At 44.0% G+C, this 20,076-nt stretch overlaps 1 protein-coding gene across 5 annotated transcripts in view; it reads right to left on the minus strand.

Annotated features, from left to right (window-relative positions):
* Window positions 1-1,540: 1,540 nt before the first annotated feature.
* Window positions 1,541-20,076, minus strand: part of MARVELD2 (MARVEL domain containing 2) — a 35,035-nt gene continuing 16,499 nt past the window's right edge. For all 5 annotated transcript variants that reach the window (XM_066241782.1, XM_066241812.1, XM_066241773.1 and 2 more), the window contains 4 exons: window positions 13,400-13,548; window positions 12,985-13,156; window positions 4,294-4,344; window positions 1,541-3,748 (listed from right to left, as the gene is read on the minus strand). In XM_066241782.1, the coding sequence (XP_066097879.1) occupies window positions 3,626-3,748; window positions 4,294-4,344; window positions 12,985-13,156; window positions 13,400-13,548 (495 nt within the window). In that variant the 3' untranslated portion in view covers window positions 1,541-3,625. The remainder of the gene's footprint in view (window positions 3,749-4,293; window positions 4,345-12,984; window positions 13,157-13,399; window positions 13,549-20,076) is intronic.

Genomic DNA, 20,076 nt, shown 5'->3' on the forward strand with positions numbered 1-20,076 from the left:
CAACCGGCCAGGGCCTATAGCCAACCGGCCAGGGCCTATACTCTTCTTTAATAACACATTTAAAGTATTAAAGTAGACAATTTTAAAATGATTATATGCATCATAAAAAGACTAGGAGGGCAGGCTGCAAACAGTGTATATTTACCAGGGAATGGAACTGATGGTGGTGGGACTTTTATTTCCTAAGTTTTTATAGTCACTTGTTTTTTCTTCCCTTAAAAAACTTTTCTAGCCTTGGCTGGGACATCCACACACATGTCCCGGGTTCAATTCCCGTTCAGGGCACACGGGAGAAGCCCCCATCTGCTTCTCCACCCCACCCCCTCTCCCTCTTCCCTTCCTGCAGCCATGTCTTGATTGCAGCGAGTTGGTACCCCTCCCCCACTGAACATGGCTCTATGGCCTCAGGCTCAGGCGCTAAGAGCTTGGTTACTAGCAGGGCTCCAGATGGGCGGAGCATCACCCCCGGGGCGTGCCAGGTGGATCCTGGTTGGGGAGCATGCAGGAGTCTGTCTGCCTCCACTCCTCTCACTGAATTAAAAAATTTTTATTCCTACATTTGTTTTTTTTTTTTTTAAGATGAGAGTAAAAAACAATTAGATTTCCCCCCTCTTGTTTATCTTTTGAACATTGGTGGATCTCAATTATCAGGCTTATTACACAAACCATTTCCAGACACACACATAAAAATGCATCACCGACCCTTTGTCTTCTCATTCAGATCACCTGTTAAACAATAACTGCAAGGTCTTTGTTTACTGGCTACTGTACCTTCAATGCAACACCACCTGTTCAATGAAAGCATTTGGCACAAACTGGCAAATGAGTAAGAGAAGAATATATACTTTCTTCTTTACAATTTTTAAAAATACTGATATATTCTTATATTGTTTCAAATTAGAATATATGTTAAAACCTGACCAGGCAGTGGCACAGTGGACAGAGCATCAGAATGGGATGCAGAGGACTGAGGTTTGTAACTGCAAGGTCGCCAGCTTGGGCTCACCAGCTTGAGTGCAGGATCATAGACATGACCCCATGGTCACTGGCTTGAGCCCAAGGGGTCACTTGCTCTGCTGTAACCCCCAATTGAGGTACATATGTGGAGGGATTATCTTTGCTTCAGACTTTCATACCTTTCCAAAGGTAGCTGCTTATGGGTTGAATTGTCCCCTCACTCCCAAAAGAAACATTAAAGTCCTACCTCTGGTACCTCAGAATGTGATGTTATTTGGAAACAGGGTCTTTTCAGATGTAATTACTTAAGATAAGGTCATCCGACTGAGGATGGGTCACTAATCCAATATGACTGGTGTCATAAAAAGATAGCTGTGTGAAGACAGGATTTGGGCAATACATATACAAGCGAAGGGACGCCAAAGCCTGTCAGGAAACCAGAAGCTAGGAAGGATTCCGCTATGGGTCTCAGAGGGAACGTGGCCCTGCTGACAGCTCGGGTTTGGACGGCTAGCCTGCAAAACCGAGAGACAATACACTTCTGTTGTTTTAAGTCACTCAGTTTATGGCACTTTTTTATGGCAGCCTGTGGAAACCAACACAGTGGCCTTGACTTTGAATTCTTACAAATAATGTGGGAGGAGGAAAAAGGCACCTGAATGTCACGACCTACAGGTTTTCAATGCTGTCCCAGATTTTTTTATGATAATGGCAAATATTTCCAAGAACATGCCCAGTCAACACAGGAATGCTAGAAAAGCAAAACAGATAACTAAAATTTTAATATGCTGAGGTACTGACATAAAAAATTTTAAATCAGTGTTACAACATTGGTTTTCAAAAATTAACATTTATGATTATAGTAAAATAAAGTTTTGCAACATTAAATTCCTTAATGCTTCACTTCAGTATTAATCTAAATCTTTACAGCCTATCAAAAAAATTATTTCTTTATTTTTTTATTTTATTTATTCATTTTTAGAGAGGAGAGAGAGAGAGGGAGAGAGAGACAGACAGGGGGGAGGAGCTGGAAGCATCAACTCCCATATGTGCCTTGACCAGGCAAGCCCAGGGTTTCGAACCGACGACCTCAGCATTTCCAGGTCGACGCTTTATCCACTGTGCCACCACAGGTCAGGCTATTTCTTCTTTTCTTTAAAGCATCAGCGCTCTTAAGTGAAATACTAACATGAGGCCCCCATACATAATACAGAACTGAAGCTATTCTAACTGGGGGGCTCACAGAGGGGTCCTCACACTTCCCTACGTGTCCCTCTTAAGACTCTGAGGGCCCTAAGCATAGTCTGAGAAACCACGGTATTAAAATAACTAACAATAAACACTAAATAAGATTTCATCAAAAAAGAAAAACTAGGAAGTTCATTCAGTAACCAACATTTTTTTAACTCTGTTTTTCCATTTTTTTGTGCGGTTTCACTTTAGAAAATTCTTTGAACATCAATTGTTTGGATGGTAGCTATACTAAACAGAAATTGTATTTCTACGTACACCTGGGAAATTATAAGATAGATGGTGCTTAATAGGATCCAACGAGTTTTGAAAAAAACTTAAAGCAGTTTATGGTTCATAATAATAAAAATAAAACATTTCTCATGAACAAAGCCCCAACAGCAAGATAACTCCTGGGAAGATGAAGCATCCCAGTAAAGGAAAGGGGCGTTTTAAGTAAATGTAACATTATGGGCCCTGAGGATAACTGTCCCAACAGGAGAGAAAAGGCAACAACATTCACACAGTCCTTCTGCGTGATGGAATGTGCACGGGAACAGCTGGGCTGTAAAGATACTGACTAAAAATGCCAAGGCCATGTTGGGCCCATGGGCACAGGACCACATGGAAACACCTGCTCATGGCTACGTGTGGCTGGAGTTATTAACAGCACAAGAGAGAAGGTCATGAGACACATGGCCTTTTAGTTAGCCGGCTGGGCTTGCTCACTATGGTCCTTTCCTTGAGACTTATTCTAGGTAGTTTATTCGTCTCACAAACATTTCTCTAGATTTTACAGACACTATTGTAGTGCAGTGCTTATAATGTGCCAGACTCTGTTCTAAGTACTATACAAATATTAACTCATTTAATCCTTATAACAATCCTATGAGGTAGGTACTATTATTGTCCCTTTACAGATGAGGAAATGGGCATAGAGAAATTAAGTAATTTGCCTAAGATCAGCAGGCCTAAAAAATGCTGATCTTGGGTTCAAACCCCTTTCAAGGGAAAAAAGAAGACACCTTTGACAAGGAAGAGAAATTTGTCCTAGAGAATCTTAGAACCTGGCCTGAATAAAAAAGGAAAAACCAATCCTCTACAGCACCAGAATCAAGATGTTCTCAACACCAGAAATAATACTCTACTTGTTCTTACACCGGAGGATATGATCTTTAAATCACTTTTAATTTCAACAAAATAAATTGTACACAGATGAATACAGGATTTCTTCCATTCTTAGTAAAGGCCCTTAGTAAATTTGGATTATTTTCTGAAGTGCTGGCAGTGAAATCATACTGCTTTAACACTGCATACCAGCTTAACCAACTAGAAGCTGATTCAGGAAGCATGGCTTCTCTATCATAGAGGCTAACATAAAAAAAGACAGTATATAAATATTAAGTTTGATATAAAAAAAAGTGGCTTCCAATAAGGTTTAAGAATAACCTTGTACATCCCAATTCATTACTTTATCATACTCTTGAATTCTTTGCTTTATGTGAGAAAGTTTATTCTTTAGATAGTCACAGCGTTCTTTTTTTTCCAGAAATGTAGGATCCTGGAAAAGAAAAACAGTTGTTACATCGGCCCCTGCTTCCTCAGCCACGAACACAGAACACCCCCCACCCGGAAATGACCCTCGCGGCAGATCTTCCTGCAGCAGGGTGCAAAAGCTCCCGAGGATGCAAACTGTAAGTTCTCTGCAAGAGTTTAATAAACTTTGCTATTTTAGAATACTTTTAGGTTCACAGCAAAGTTGAGGAGTGCAAAAAGCTGAGGTACCTTTAACTTTAGTAATTTAAAAATATGTAAAAAGTAAAGTATATGATGGAGTTAGAAAGATGTAATATAACTTCATCTTTTTGAAGGGAATGCGGGTGATAAGTTCTCTATCAGTTGCTAAATTAGGACACAGCAGAATGTAACCGGAACAGAAAGGAGAAGAAAAGTGTCTGGCAGGCACAGCCGCTCCCTAACAAGTAGCATCTTAAGAAATACAGAAAAAGTACTTTAGCAAAAGGAAAAAAAAATCTACAGTCTGTCAGTTTTCTCCATTGTATCTGGATAAGAATATATGTTGAAGAAGAAAATGGTTTTACTTACCTTCTTTTTTTTCTTAAATTCTTCATGGATTCTTGAAATTCTCTCATGTTCCTAGAAACAGTATATTGTATGCTTGAATTGAAACAGTTGAATTTGCTCACATCATATCTCAAGAATGTCTCAAAGCACACTGGGAATTAGAATTGAAAACACTTTTTACCTAAGACTACCATGACAAAAATCCATGAAATGATAAAATCCAATCACTGGGCAAACATTTAAGGACTTACCATATTTCCCCATGCATAAGACGCACCTTAATTTTGGGGCCCGAAATTTGAAAAAAAAAAAAGTATTACATAAAGTTACTGAACTCAATTTTTATTCATCATAAAATTCATACAACTCCTCATCACTGTCAATATTCATCCACTAGCTTGTCCTCATCTGTGTCTGATGACGTATCACTGTCTTCATATACTGTTGCTTAATCCTCAGTTCCATCTATGGCATTTGAAATGTCATACTTCTTAAATGACTTGACAATGATCTCAATCTTGATATTATCCCAGGATCTTTTCACCCATGTACAAACTTCTAGAATTGGTTTCTTCACTCTTCCTGCTGGTGTCAAATTGTCCCCAGAAGACTTCATCCATGGCTTCCATTTGTCTCTCATGGCAGCTTTGAAGGGTTTGTTAATGCCAACATCAAGTGGTTGGAGCTGGGATGTCAAGCCTCTAGGTATGACAGCAATTTTGTTTTCTGCTCTGCAGCAATCTTCTTTGTGTTTTTTGTTATGTGTGCCCTGAAGTGATCAAGCACCAACAGGGCAGGTTGGCGTAAGAGCCCACCTGGTCTCCTTCTCTAAACCTTTTCAAACCAGATCTTCATCCCATCTTTTTTTTTTTTTAATTTTTATTTATTTATTTATTTATTTTTTACAGAGACAGAGAGTGAGTCAGAGAGAGGGATAGACAGGGACAGACAGACAGGAATGAAGAGAGATGAGAAGCATCAATCATTAGTTTTTCATTGCGCATTGCAACACCTTAGTTGTTTATTGATTGCTTTTCTCATATGTGCCTTGATTGCGGGCCTTCAGCAGACCGAGTAACCCCTTGCTGGAGCCAGCGACCTTGGGTCCAAGCTGTTGGGCTTTTGCTCAAACCAGATGAGCTCATGCTCAAGCTGGCGACCTTGGGGTCTCGAACCTGGGTCCTCTGCATCCCAGTTCGATGCTCTATCCACTGTGCCACCGCCTGGTCCGGCTCTTCATCCCATCTTGATCCATCCAAACCTTGTCATGAACATGGACAATCACTCCTCAAGGAATTTCTTCTTTTGTGTTTGAAAATCAGCATAGGAGGCAGCTTGGTTCCGTCAGCACAACAAGCTAGAACAACTGTATAATCGGTCTTTTCATGTCCACTTGTCTTCACAGTTACAGTTTCACCCCCTTCTTATCAACAGTTCTGTTACTTGGGACATCAAACTGAAGGGGGACTTCATCCATATTTGCAATCTGTCCCAACTCAAACTGATGTGTCTTCCAACAGTGAATGACAAAGAATGAAACTCAAGGACCTTCTGCTCATAGCTTTCAGGCATCTTTTGGGCAAGTCTGGTGTGTGTACACATGCTCAGTCCATTCTGTTTCATGAACCTGAAGCACCAATTATGTCCTCCTTTGAAATCAGTAACTTCTTTTTCATCAGCAATTTTTCTTGCCTCATGCTGACCCATCTTTCTGGACACAGGAATTCCAATTGCCCTTTGCTCTTTCATCCATATCTTCAGTTCTCTCTCTAAATCAGGCCATTTTGCTGACTTGCCTCTCATGACCTTCTGCCGTGGCGTTTTCAATAGGGTTTCTTCTTCCCGTAGCCAGTCTCGGATTGATTTCTCAGTTGGAGGAGGACCAAATTTACGTTCAGCAGCACGATTTCCATTCACTTTTTCTAAGTGGATCACTTTTAACTTGAATTCAGCACTGTACGAAAATCTTTTCTGAGCCATTTCAGGGCAGAACATGGCAAAACGTAACCTACTATAATATATTGGTAACAAGTGTGAAACAATGAGTGCAAAGACAACAAGTGCAAAAAAGCGAGAAATGCAAGTAAAAAACTATAGCCATTGTATAAGATGCACCCAGTTTTTAGACCCCAAGATTTTTGGAAAAGTACCATACATGGGGAAGTATGGTACTATCTGCCAGGCACTGGGATTGAGGGTTGAACAGAGAGAAAGGGTCTGCCTAACTGATACCAGAACCTAGTCCCAGTGCCACTGCTTGCTAGCCATGTGACCTGGAGCAAGCTCTTCACCCTCCCTAAGATTCAGTATCTTGGCCCTGGCATGTTGGCTCAGAAGTAAAGCACCGGCCCCAGCGTGTGGATGTCCCAGGTGCGATTTCTGGTCAGGGCACACAGAAGGAGCGACAATCTGCTTCTCTATCCTTCCCTCTTCTCATCCTGTTTCTTTCACTTCTCCTCCCACAGCCATGGTTAAATTGACTCAAGAGAGTTGGCCCTGGGCACTGAGGATGACTCCATGGCCTACCCCTCAGGCGCTAAAATATGGCTCTGGTTGCAATGGAGCATCAGCTCCAGATGGGAAGAGCATCGCCCCCTAGTGGGCTTGCCAGGTGGATCCTGGTCCTGGCACATGCAGGAGTCTGTCTCTCTGTCTCTCCTCCTCTCACTAAAATAAAATAATAACCATAACTACCTCATAGGGTTGTAAGAAGGTTCACTTATTTGAAATGTTCCTTGCAAAGTGCTGGGCACATTATATTAGCTATTATTAGCTATTATTAAGCATCATTTTCATCCCCAATGGGAAGTTCTTTTCCATGTTAGCAGGTATTGGGACTAAGAAGTTGAGACTATTCACCTTTATGAAAAGAACTAATATAATGTTCGTTCTAAGTTTACTCTAAGTTTTGTAATAAATATGCAATTTGTTAAGGGGTTGAACGGTCTACCTAAGGGGAACAGATAACTAGATCATTGCCTTTATTTAGCCATAAAACCTGAGCTATAGAGTCTGTCAGATACTGTAAATATAATGCATAAGAAATAAAATGTAATGATTTCTAGTTCTGAAAGCTTCCCCCGAAAACGTTTTCTATCACTTACCCACATCCATTTCCCAATACATTTTAATTCATCAATGTCTTTTACAGACTATGTTCATGAGTACTGTTTGTGTTCTGACGGCTGCCAGTGGAGAGATGAGCCTGGCGATGCAGCTGCCATCTACATGGACAAGGGCTGGGCTGGGAAACGCTAGCCGCCTGGGGCCAGGGCTGCCCTGCTGGAGAGGGACCCACAGACAGAGCAGTCAAACCTATTTTATACTCAGGGAGAGAAGCTGAATTTAAAAGGGTGAGGACCAGAGGAATGGTGCAACATTCCAATATTATGGGCTTAGAAAAGTCATGTGATTGTTTAATTTCTCAAGGGCCACAGCCAGGTTTGTGAGAGAATAGGGCTCAGTGGGCTCTGAAACAACAGCTTCCTGGAAATGTGCTGGAAAATGAATGAGCCTTACTGGCAGACTCCTGCCCAAGGCAAAACTCTGCCTGTGGCCAAAGAGAAGTTAACACTTGTGATACAATTAATATTTCTACTTTAGATAAGGACTGGAGGAGACATCAAGACTGTGGCCCTGTCACCTGGCTACTTACTTGCCACACCATATTAAAAACCAGAGGAAATGACTACTGTTGATAACTGTGGAAATGTCATGGGAGGACTCAGTCTCTCAGCCCCAACTGCAGACCCACACAGCTGAGTCCTTGCCCAGTCATACCAAGCCCGTCAGCCAGAGACCAGCGGGTCTAGGCTCAGAGGCTACCCGACAGGTCAGGTTTCTCAGCACCCTGTCTGCTTGCTCTTCTCAGCCTGTGCTGGCCCAGATTCCTGGGGCCTGCTCCTTCCTTCCTGAACCCCTTTGAGGGCCTGTAACAGAGCGACAGGCCTTTTGTGACCCTGTGGACCTTGCTTGTTTTCCAAACGGTACTAATTGACCCTTGACCTACATTTCTGGCTGGACTTTTCCTGATTCCTGGTACCAGTGTCACTTAGCCAACACTGTATCATTGCTCTATGATTGGGAAAATGTCACTGATCTCCACATTTGTCCTAATTATAACTGATGTAAATGTATCCTTAAAAGTCTGTGGTTAAAACAAAGATGCCCGAATTATATGGGGAAAAAAAATGTGTGTGTGTGTGTATAAAACGTATATATATTATACATATATACATTAATGTTTCTGACATTATTATTATTTTTTTTTTCATTTTCCCGAAGCTGGAACGGGGAGGCAGTCAGACAGACTCCCGCATGCACCTGACCGGGATCCACCCGGCACGCCCACCAGGGGGCGATGCTCTGCCCCTCTGGGCCGTTGCTCTGTCGCATCCAGAGCCATTCTAGTGCCTGAGGCAGAGGCCAAGGAACCATCCTCAGCGCCCGGACCATCTCTGCTCCAATGGAGCCTCGGCTGCGGGAGGGGAAGAGAGAGACAGAGAGGAAGGAGAGGGGGAGGGGTGGAGAAGCAGATGGGCGCTTCTCCTGTGTGCCCTGGCTGGGAATCGAACCTGGGACTTCTGCACGCCAGGCCGACGCTCTACCACTGAGCCAACCAGCCAGGGCCATTATTATTATTTTTAACAGGACAGAGGTCTTTATTTTTTTACACTGATGCCATGAACTCACAGGGAGGGGTGCCAGCCGCTCAGACTCCTTCCCGCTGGTTCTCACAAAGAGCTCCTCTGGGCGGAGCAGGCTGACGCTTCAGTTGGACCCAGGTAGCCTTCCCTTTGGCTTTCTCCTCTTTCTGATCATTTCCCTTCACGTGTCAGGAAGCTATCTCAGTGCTTGATATGCTCAATACGTACTTTAATTCTCTTGGCAAGAATCTTGCCCTTAACGTGCTTGTTCACAGCAGTGCCCACCGCATGCTGGGTGACATTGCGGACTCCCCCAGTTTGCCATGGGAACATAGTGGGGCACTCCCATTTGAACAATGTGCATCCCCTTGATGTCCACAACATCACCTTTCTTGTAGATTCGCACGTATGTGGCCAAAGGAACAGCGCCATGTTTTCTAAAAGGCCCAGAGAGCAGATAGCGGTGCTTCTTCTCTGTCCCTTTCTGTTGGTCACTTTGGTGGTTCCAGCCAAAAGGAACTTTACATGCTGTATGAACTCTTAAAATTTTAATTATACAAGTAATAGTTAAGATTAATATATTCTTGGCCATGGCCAGTTGCCTCAGTGGTAGAGCATGGCATGTAGAAGTCCCGAGTTCGATTCCCAGTCAGGGCACACAGAAGAAGCGCCAATCTGCTTCTCCACCCCTCCCCCTTTCCTTCCTCTCTATCTCTCTCTTCCCCTCCTGTAGCCAAGGCTCCACTGGAGCAAAGTTGGCCCGGGCACTGAGGATGGCTCCATAGCTTCTACCTCAGGTGCTAGAATGCCTCCTGCTGCAACAGAGCAATGCGCCAGATGGGCAGAGCATTGCCCCCTAGTGGGTATGCCGGGTGGATCCCAGTCAGGTGCATGCGGGAGTCTGTCTCTCTGTCTCTCTGCTTCTCACTTCAGAAAAATACAAAAAAAGAAAAAGATTAATATATCCTTTTAAAAAAGGATAGGATAGGCCCTGGCCGGTTGGCTCAGTGGTAGAGTGTCAGCCTGGCGTGCAGAAGTCCCAGGTTCGATTCCCGGCCAGGGCACACAGGAGAAGCACCCATCTGCTTCTCCACCCCTCCCCCTCTCCTTCCTCTCTGTCTCTCTCTTCCCCTCCTGCAGCGAGGCTCCATTGGAGCAAAGATGGCCTGGGCGCTGGGGATGGCTCCTTGGCCTCTGCCCCAGGCGCTAGAGTGGCTCTATTCACAACATTGCAATGCTCCGGAGGGGCAGAGCATCGCCCCCTGGTGGGCAGAGCGTTGCCCCCTGGTGGGCGTGCTGGGTGGATCCCGGAGTCTGTCTGACTGTCTCTCCCCGTTTCCAGCTTCAGAAAAATACAAAAAAAAAAAAAAAAAAGGATAGGATATTACACACAAATGTTCATAGCAGCATTATTCTTATAGCCAACCAGTGGAAACAACCCAAATGTCCATCAACTGATAAGTGGATAAACAAAATATGGTATGTAATGGAATGTTATTATCCCACCACAAAAAGGAATAAAGTACCAATTCTTGCTACAATATAGATGAATCTGGAAATCACTAAATGAAGTGCAAGTAGCCAGACACAAAAGGCCACACATCACTGCATTTATATGAAAGGTTCAAAATAAGCAAATCTAGAGAGAGAGAGACACTAGTAGTTGTCAGTGGTTGGAGAGATGTGGGAATGGAGAGTAAGTGCTAATGGGTACAGGGTTTCTTTTAGGGGTAATGAAAGTGCTCCGGTCATGGGCTCACCAGCTTGAGTGTGAGATCATAACCCCACTGTCACTGGCTTGAGCTCAAAGGTCATTGGCTTGAAGTCCAAGGTCACTGGCTTGAGCAAGGGGTCTCTGGCTCATCTGGAGCCCCACCAACCCCCAGTCAAAGCATGTATGAGAAAACAACCAATGAACAAGTAAGGTGCCACAACTATGAGTTGATGCTTCTCATCTCTCTCCCTTCCTGTCTGTCCCTGCTTGTCCCTCTCTCTGTCTCTCTTGCTAAAAACAAACAAACAAACAAACAAACAAACAAACAAAGTGTTCTGGAAATAGAGAGTGGTGATGGTTATATGACCTTGTGAATATACTAAAGTTCACTTTAAAAAGTGTAAACTTTATGGCATGTGAATTATATTTCAATTTTAAAAACATACATTAGGTAAAAAATTATTTTAAAAAATGATTTTAGCCCTGGCTGGATAGGTTGGTTGTTTATAGACTTAGAGAGTCATTCTGATATGCAAAAGTTGTGAGTTCAATCCCCAGTAAAGACACATACATGAACAGAGTGATGTCTCTCTCACTAAATGACAGATGTTTCTGTCTCTTTTTCCTTTCTTCCTTCCCCTTTCTAAAATCAATTAATCAATAAATTAAAAAAAATGTTTTTTTGAGAAGGGAAATGGAGAGAGAAAAAGAGAGAGAGAAACATCTATTTGTTGTCCCATGTATTTACGCCTTCATTGGCTGATTCTTGTATGTGCCCTGACCGGGGACTGAACCCACAACCTTGGCATAACATTCTAACCAACTGAGCTACCCAGCCAGGGCAAAAAATGATATTAAACCATTAAATAAATAGGCATTTACCGAGGAGGAAAAAAAAACATGAGAGAAAACGCTGAAGTCCCAGGGCTGCCCCTCCTCCCTGCTGTCCTCTCCGCCATGACCACATCTTTCAGTCTGCCATATGTGCCCCATAGCTCAGGTCTATAGCTCAGATCCACTCACCATCCTTACCACTGTGCTCTTTGGGCCTGCAGTGGGACCCACTCAGCTGTTTCTAATCCATGGAGAATGCTGGGCTCCTGGTGGCTCCTCTACATACTGCCCACTTCCTTGTCATTAAAACTTCCTCAAATTAGCCCTGGCCAGATAGCTCAGTTGGTTAGACTAGAGCATCGTCCCTAAGTGCAGAGGTTGCTGGTTCAATCCCTGGTCAGGAACAGAGCAATGTTCCTCTCGCTCTCTCTCTCTCCCTCTCCCTTCCTCTCTCTAAAAATCAATAAAATAAATATTTAAAATAAATAAATAAAACTTTTTCAAATTATCTTAGTTTGAGTGTGCCTATCTCTACTGGGACCCTGATTAACTCAAGTATATATCTTGGTTAAATTTATACTTTTTTTTTTAAATGTGTTTATTTTTTTTTAATTTTTATTTATTTATTTATTTATTTATTTATTTTACAGAGACAGAGAGTGAGTCAGAGAGAGGGATAGACAGGGACAGACAGGCAGGAACGGAGAGAGATGAGAAGCATCAATCATTAGTTTTTCATTGCACGTTGCAACACCTTAGTTGTTCATTGATTGCTTTCTCATATGTGCCTTGACCGCGGGCTTTCAGAAGACTGAGTAACCCCTTGCTGGAGCAAGCGACCTTGGGTTCAAGCTGGTGGGCTTTTTGCGCAAACCAGATGAGCCCGCGCTCAAGCTGGCGACCTCGAGGTCTCGAACCTGGGTCCTCTGCATCCCAGTCCAATGCTCTATCCACTGTGCCACCGTCTGGTCAGGCTAAATTTATACTTTACTTAAGAAAATAACCAAGATCTGAGGTACATGCTACAAAGAAGTTAAAAAGAAGGAGTGACTTCTGACTGAATGGCATGAAGGTGTCTGGGAAAACTGTCTTTCTCCCAGGAGGAGGCCTTCCCTTCTGTTTAGTCAGTCAACCATATTCAAAATAAAGACAATCAAAGACTTCGGGGGCGGGGGGGGGGGGGCGGATAGAGAGTGGGGCATGTACTCATAGTTTACAGCTGTTTACATGGAAAATAATACAGTAATAAATAAATAATAATGCAAGAATTGTGCTTTACGTACTCACAACTTTAAACCTACTTTTACCCCACCCTGTACTGCTTAATACATGAAGGCTGAAGACATTAACTTATATAATTTGAACTGTCACTTTGACTAGTAACCTTGAAGACCTCAACTGACTCTCCTAGACACAGACAGCAGACACACATGGTCATGGCTCCTATGGCATTTCTAGGAAAGCCAGGTTTTCTCTGTTCTTGATGCTCAGAGTTTCCGGGCAGCTGCAGACACTAACCTGCTGGTTTCCCGGGTGATGGGGCAGGCTGCGCATCACTGCATCCAGCTCCTCAAACTTCCTCAGGACGGCCTGGACTTCCGCAGAGAGCTCCTTGTACTCTGAAAACTGGTCTTGGAACACAGCTTTATAGCATTCTCGTTCATCCTCCGTCTGAATCACAGGGTATTTTCTAGGGCAAAAAAAAATAACCGAAGTTATAACGTTTTCACTGGAACCAGCTGAATGAGAAATCAGCTTAGCTTACTCCTCACTGTGCATACTGTACCCTCAATTCAATATGCTACCTCACAGGTAACAAACTGTTCAAAGAGAAATGAGGTTAAGCAGAGAGGATTACTTGGAGACAAACAGGAAAATGAAAAGCCCAAACGCAATCTCAGTTTCTACTTTGAAGAATGAGGTCGATACTCACGCCACGTAGTCAGGCAGCACGATAGGTTTAGGAATGTGGCCCGGGGGGATGTGTCTACTCAGCATTTCAGATTTCATTTTTGTGGCTCTCAATTCTTTGAAATTAACTTCTTGGTCTCTCTGTCTGTCACCACCGATGGCCATTTCACACTACAGTTTGGGAGAAAAAGAGGCTTTGTTTATAAAAAGCGGCAGAAGGGGAAAAAAATTGGAATTTATTCTTAAATGAAAATGAAGGGGCAAGAAGATGAAAAGTAGAGACAGTAATTGATGTGTCACTTCAGAATTACATGTTTTATAGTCACAATGTTGTTCTGACCGTTTCTGTAAGAGCTAAAGGGACTTGCACTGAGATAGGGGAGAGCATGTGACGGGTGGGACATCCTCCAACCCCAATCACGTACACATCAAAGGGGGAGGATGAAATGGTAGATGTGAGGGTTATGTACTTTATTCACTTAGGATTTATACCCCAACTAATTGTAAAAAATATATAAAATATGGTTCAGAATAAGAAATTCAGGCAACAAAAGTAGAACAAGTCTACTTAAGTAAAATAAGAAAAAATGACACCAGTACCTGAGATGAGCTAATTACAAGAAGCCAATGAGTGGGTCAGAGTGCAATACAAGTTGCATTGTCTTTGTTTTTTGTATTTTTCTTAAGTGAGAAGTGGGGAGGCAGAGAGACAGACTCCACATGTACCAACCAGGATCCACTCAGCAAGCCCACTAGGGGGCAATGCTCTGCCCCTCTGGGGCGGTTTATCCATTGCAACTGCAGCCACTCTAGCGCCTGAGGCGGAGGCCATGGAGCCATCCTCAGTGCCCGGGCCAACTTTGCTCTAATTGGAGCCTTGGCTGCGGGAGGGGAAGAGAGAGACAGAGAGGAAGGAGAGGGGGGAGGGTAGAGCAGATGGTCACTTCTGTGAGCCATGACTTGGAATTAAACCTGGGACATCCACATGCCTGGCTGATGCTCTACCACTGAGCCAACCAGCCAGGGCCACATGTTTTTTTTATCTGAAAGGAAAGCAAAGACTCCAGAGGAGAGGTGGTAGATGTCTCTAACTTGCCCACGTGTCCCTAACCAGTGATTCCCTGACGAGCGCTACAAGGATCCCAAAGGTGGTAGATTAAATCATCTCGTTTCTAGACTAGATAGCTTCTGGAAGATTTTTTAAAAATTCACTGGGAAACCATTTTTTTTTTTATTTTCTGTTGCATGAGGTTTTAGAATAGTTTCTATATATTCTGCATCGCTGATTCCAAATCTGAAATCCATTTTTTGGTGCATGCACTAGTTTTTATGCCATTTCAATTTCTTTTTGTTACAGTTAATGGCATGTATTGGTTTTTAAATTGGAGTTAAAGGGCAATGACTCTTGGATTGAACATAACCACAAGGCAATTAATGTTTTAAAAATATCACTTTTACATAATTGTAGTTGTTTTTAAATGTAAAAAATTATTATCTGATAAAAACACCCTCTTATTTTAAGACCGAATCATGGCTTCTTCAAGTAGGCATAAATGTAAGAATAGTCCTGACGCCTTCTGTTATATATGTAGCTGTTACACACTTCAATGTCAAAGACACAATATTTCCTCATTTGTGACATGTACATATGTTGCCTATTTTCTTTTCTTTTTTTTCCTGAAGTTGGAAACGGGGAGGCAGTCAGACAGACTCCTGCATGCGCCTGACGGGGATCCACCCAGCACACCCACCAGGGGGCGATGCTCTGCCCATCTGAGGCGTCGCTCTGTTGCAACCAGAGCCATTCTAGCACCTGAGGCAGAGGCCACAGAGCCATCCCCAGCGCCCGGGCCAACCTTGCTCCAATGGAGCCTTGGCTGCAGGAGGGGAAGAGAGAGATAGAGAGGAAGGAGAGGGAGAGGGGTGGAGAAGCAGATGGGTGCTTCTCCTGTGTGCCCTGGCTGGGAATCGAACCCGGGACTCCTGCACGCCAGGCCAACGCTCTACCACTGAGCCAACCGGCCAGGGCCTATTTTCAAGTTCCCCTTGGCAATCAAGACAAGAATTGGGCCCCTCATATTATGTGTCATAATTGTGAGAAAATGCTTTGTGACTAGACAAAAGGAAAATGCAAAGGAATGCCTTTTGGTATTCCCATGGTTTGGCGTGAACCTAAGGACTATAGCAGTGACTGCTATTTTTGTCTGATCCATACAAAGTGCATCGGCAAGAAAAAATGGCATATGATCGCATATTCTAATATTCCTTCAGCAATACCACCTATCCTACATTCTGAGACACTCCCAGTTCCAGTTTTCAATGGTTTTATTTCTTCTAAGAATGAAGAAAGTGAACATGGTGATCAAGTGTATTTTGATAAGATGCATGAGGAAATGGTTGTAGAATCTGAAGGGTCTTCTTCTGATGCCAAGCAGTCATTAACCCCTCAGCAGTTTAGCCAACCCAAATTGAATGACTTAGTAAGAATGACATAAAAATTGTCCTCGACTCTGTAAAGTATGAGGAGTATAACTGGATCATTTGTGTGGATCTTAAAATGGTAAATTTCCTGCTAGGACAACAGAGAGGTTTCATGAAGTATCCTTGCTTTCTGTGTTTGTGGGACAGCCGAGCTCAGGAGAAACACTGGACACAGAAGGAGTGGCCGAAACATGAAGCTCTGGAAGTAGGGATGCAAAATATTGTGAATGAACTTGTAGTTAATTGAGACAGGATCATTTTCCCCCCACTTCACATCAAACTTGGCTTAATGAAGCAGTTTGCTCAGGCTTTGAATAGAGAAAGTGAGTGCTTTCAACATATTATTTCTGCTTTTCCTGCCTTGTCTTCCGAGAAGATAAAAGCAGGTGTATTCGATGGACCTCAAATTTGAACCCTCATATGTGACAAAGAATTTGCCAGGAAGATGAATAAGGAGGAGAAAGCAGCATGGCAGTCTTTTGTGGCAGTTACAAAGAACTTCCTTGGATACAAAAAAGCAGAAAACTATAACTTCTAGTTCAAAGGATGCTGTTGGCTTTCCGCGACATTGGATGTAACATGAGTGTTAAGATTCACTTCCTGAACAGTCACCTTGATAAGTTTCCCAAAAATCTTGGAGCTGTTAGTGATGAGCAGATTACTGCTGAAGCATTAAACAAGATTGTCCTCACAAGTACACAAATGCAAGAGCTACAAATGCAAATTTTTGCCTGAATAGAATTTAAATAAGTTTTGTGCAAATTTTATGATTAAAATAAGTGTTTTAATATGTTTTATTTTAAAATTGTAGACAAATTCTGATGCAATCATATCTTTTAGTATATTAGTGTATTTACTGCATTATATAAATTATTATATTTTCACAAAGATGATGCCCAAGAAGACATTCTACTTCATTATGTTAAACTAAATGTTAAAAATTTTACAATGAGGCCTGACCTGTGGTGGCGCAGTGGATAAAGCGTCGACCTGGAAATGCTGAGGTCGCCGGTTCAAAACCCTGGGCTTGCCTGGTTAAGGCACATAGGGGAGTTGATGCTTCCAGCTCCTCCCTCCTTCTCTCTCTCTCTTTCTTCTCTCTCTCTCTCTGTCTCTTTCTCTCCCTCTCTATCTCATCTCTAAAAAAATGAATAAATAAATTAAAAATAAAAATTTTACAATGAGGTGAAAAGCTAAAATCTTGAATTGCAAAAAAACTGTAGCTTACAGAGAAAAACTAATGTCAGATTTGAGATCAGCACACTCGAATTAGGTAAGAACAAGTGTTTTTGTGGATACAACAAAAATTTTGTTCCCCAGTGATTATTTTAGTGTGAGGAGGGGGGGCAGAGACAGACTCCTGCGTGCATCCTGACTTAGATCCACCCAGCAAGTCCTCTAGGGGGTGATGCTTTGCTCATCTAGGGTCCTTGCTCCACTGCAACCGGAGCCATTTCTTAGCACCTGAGGAGGAGGCCATGGAGCCATCCTCAGTGCCCAGGGCCAACTCACTCCAATTGAGCCATGGCTGCAGGAGGGGAGGAGAAGAGAGAGGTAGATATAGAAAGAGAAGTGAGAAGAAAGTGGTAGAGAGGCAGATGGGTGCTTCTTCTGTGTGCCCTGACTGGGAATTGAACCAGGGACATCCACATGCTGGGCCAACACTCTATGACTGAGCCAACCAACCAGGGCCCTCCTAGAAGCTTTTTTAGCAAAAAAAAAAAAAAGGTACATTCAAAAGAGAGGAAAAGAACACTAGATGAAATGGCCCAGAGAGGAAGTATAGGGGACAGGTCTTAAGAGCTGAAATAGCCAACCTAACCAGGCGATGGCACAGTGGCTAGTGCGTTGGATTAGGATGCAGAGGACCCAGGTTTGAAACTCCGAGGTCACTGACTTGAGCGCAGGCTCATCCAGCTTGAGTGCGAGCTCATCCAGTTTGAGTGCGGGCTCACCAGCTTGAGCATGGGATCATAAATATGACCCCATGGTCACTGGCTTGAGCCCAAAGGTCGCTGGCTTGAGCCCAAGGTCACTGGCTTATGCAAGGGGTCAATTTCTCTGCTGCAGCCCCCTGGTCAAGGCACATATGAGAAAGCAATCAATGAACAACTAAAGAGCTGCAACGAAGAATTGATGCTGCTCATCTCTCTCCTTTCCTGTCCATCTGTCCCTCTGTCTCTCTCTGTCTCTGTCACAGAAAAAAAAAAAGAGCTGAAATAGCCAAAAGAAGGACAGTAGGAGTTGAAGGCCCAGTGAACCCTGCCTAGAACAGGCAGGCAAAGATGGATGTGTAGCTTTGGGGCTGAGAAGAGTGCTCAAGACCCACTAAGCAGTGCCGGAACTTCAGCTGAGTTGGTAGGGCTGGTGAGTGCCAGGATAGAGGTTCCACTTCACAAATAATGAAGCCAGGTTCAGAAAGGTTTAGTACATTCTCCAAGTACTCAACAGCTATGAGGTGGAAAAGTGCAATTAAAACCCCAAACTTGGGCCCTGGCCGGTTGGCTCAGCGGTAGAGCGTCGGCCTGGCGTGCGGGGGACCCGGGTTCGATTCCCGGCCAGGGCACATAGGAGAAGCGCCCGTTTGCTTCTCCACTCCCCCCTTCCTTTCTTTCTCTTCCCCTCCCGCAGCCAATGCTCCATTGGAGCAAGGATGGCTTAGGCGCTGGGAATGGCTCCTTGGCCTCCACCCCAGGCACTAGAGTGGCTTTGGTCGCCGCAGAGCGACGCTCCGGAGGGGCAGAGCATCGCCCCCTGGTGGGCAGAGCGGAGCCCCTGGTGGGCGTGCTGGGTGGATCCCGGTCGGGCGCATGGGAGTCTGTCGGAATGTCTCTCCCCATTTCCAGCTTCAGAAAAATACAAAAAAACAAAACAAAACAACCCCCCCCCCCAAATTGGCCCTGGCTGGTTGGCTCTTGGTAGAGTGTTGGCCTGGTGTGTGGAATTCCAGGTTTGATTCCTGGCCAGGGCACACAGGAGAAGCAGCCATCTGCTTCTCCACTCTTCCCTCTCTCCCTCTTCCCCTCCCACAGCCAAGGCTCCATTAGAGCAAAGTTGGCCTGGGCACTGAGGATGGCTCCATGGCCTCCGCCTCAGGCGCTTGAATAGCCCCAGATGGGCAGAGCATCACCCCCTGGTGGGCATGCCAGGTGGATCTCGGTCGGGCGCATGAGGGAGTGTCTCTCTACCTCCCCACTTCTCACTTCAGAAAAAAAAAAACAAAAACCAAAACCCACACACACAAAAAACAAAAGAACCCTTTTTGGCTCACTGATACTTTACATGAGTAACATGAGAAAACTGGTATACTTAACTGTACGTTGTTCAATCCTAAATTTCCCTGAAGTTCTGACAGCATGATAGAAATGAGTTTGAGCTGGGCAAGGCAGGCAATGCCATATTGCTGGAGGATACAAGCTTGAGCTTGGGCACGGGAGTCCTGCTTAGGGTGGTCAGCAGCTCCCCTCCACTGCCCCTGTGGGCCCTTGGCTCTTGCTCGGTAAATTAAATTAAAACTAAACTAAGGATAGCTTGGGAGAGCCCTTACTTCATTGAAAACAAATATAAAATGAGATTTTAAAACCTTGCCAGGCAGCTTTTAAAATCCTTTGTTTCCTGATTTTCTAACTCTGAGGCTGCCTTTGAGGTTTCGTCTAACATGATCTCATTCTAAAAACCACTAGCTCTTAACTCACCAAACAGTGCAGCCCAGATTACAGGCTCATACTCGGAGGCTGCTAACCAGCCCTAGGGGAGGGGGATGAAAAGGAGAAGCTTGCAGGTGGTGCTGGGTGAAGGGAACCAGATTACCTCTGAGCAGAGCACACCCGACCACCTGCCCGAAACAGCAAGAGTGGGGAGTACAACACCCAGAGGGAAGTACTGCCTTATTCTCTGCCAGCAAGGATGTCATTTCTGCACCCTAATGAGTGCGCACATGTTTAATCTTAAAAATAAATCATGATATTAAACAGTGGGGGGAAACCGTTTTGGCTTAATAGCTTTCTATTTCATGGCATTCCTTTTCCAGCTTCTGTTTAACGGCCCGATTCTCACACGGCTGGCTGAGGAAGCGGCTACCAACACCGCACAGTTGACCCTACAAATCCCGGCAGCAGCCCCAGGCAGCAAGCTCAGCTTCCTTGCCAGAGTTGTGAGTTCTGCCCAGGTTCTCACATCAAGCAGGAGCGTCCCTATGAGAGTCCAAAAGAGGTCTGG

The sequence above is a fragment of the Saccopteryx bilineata genome, chromosome 1 (genome assembly GCF_036850765.1).
Source record: "Saccopteryx bilineata isolate mSacBil1 chromosome 1, mSacBil1_pri_phased_curated, whole genome shotgun sequence".
NCBI lineage: Eukaryota > Metazoa > Chordata > Mammalia > Chiroptera > Emballonuridae > Saccopteryx > Saccopteryx bilineata.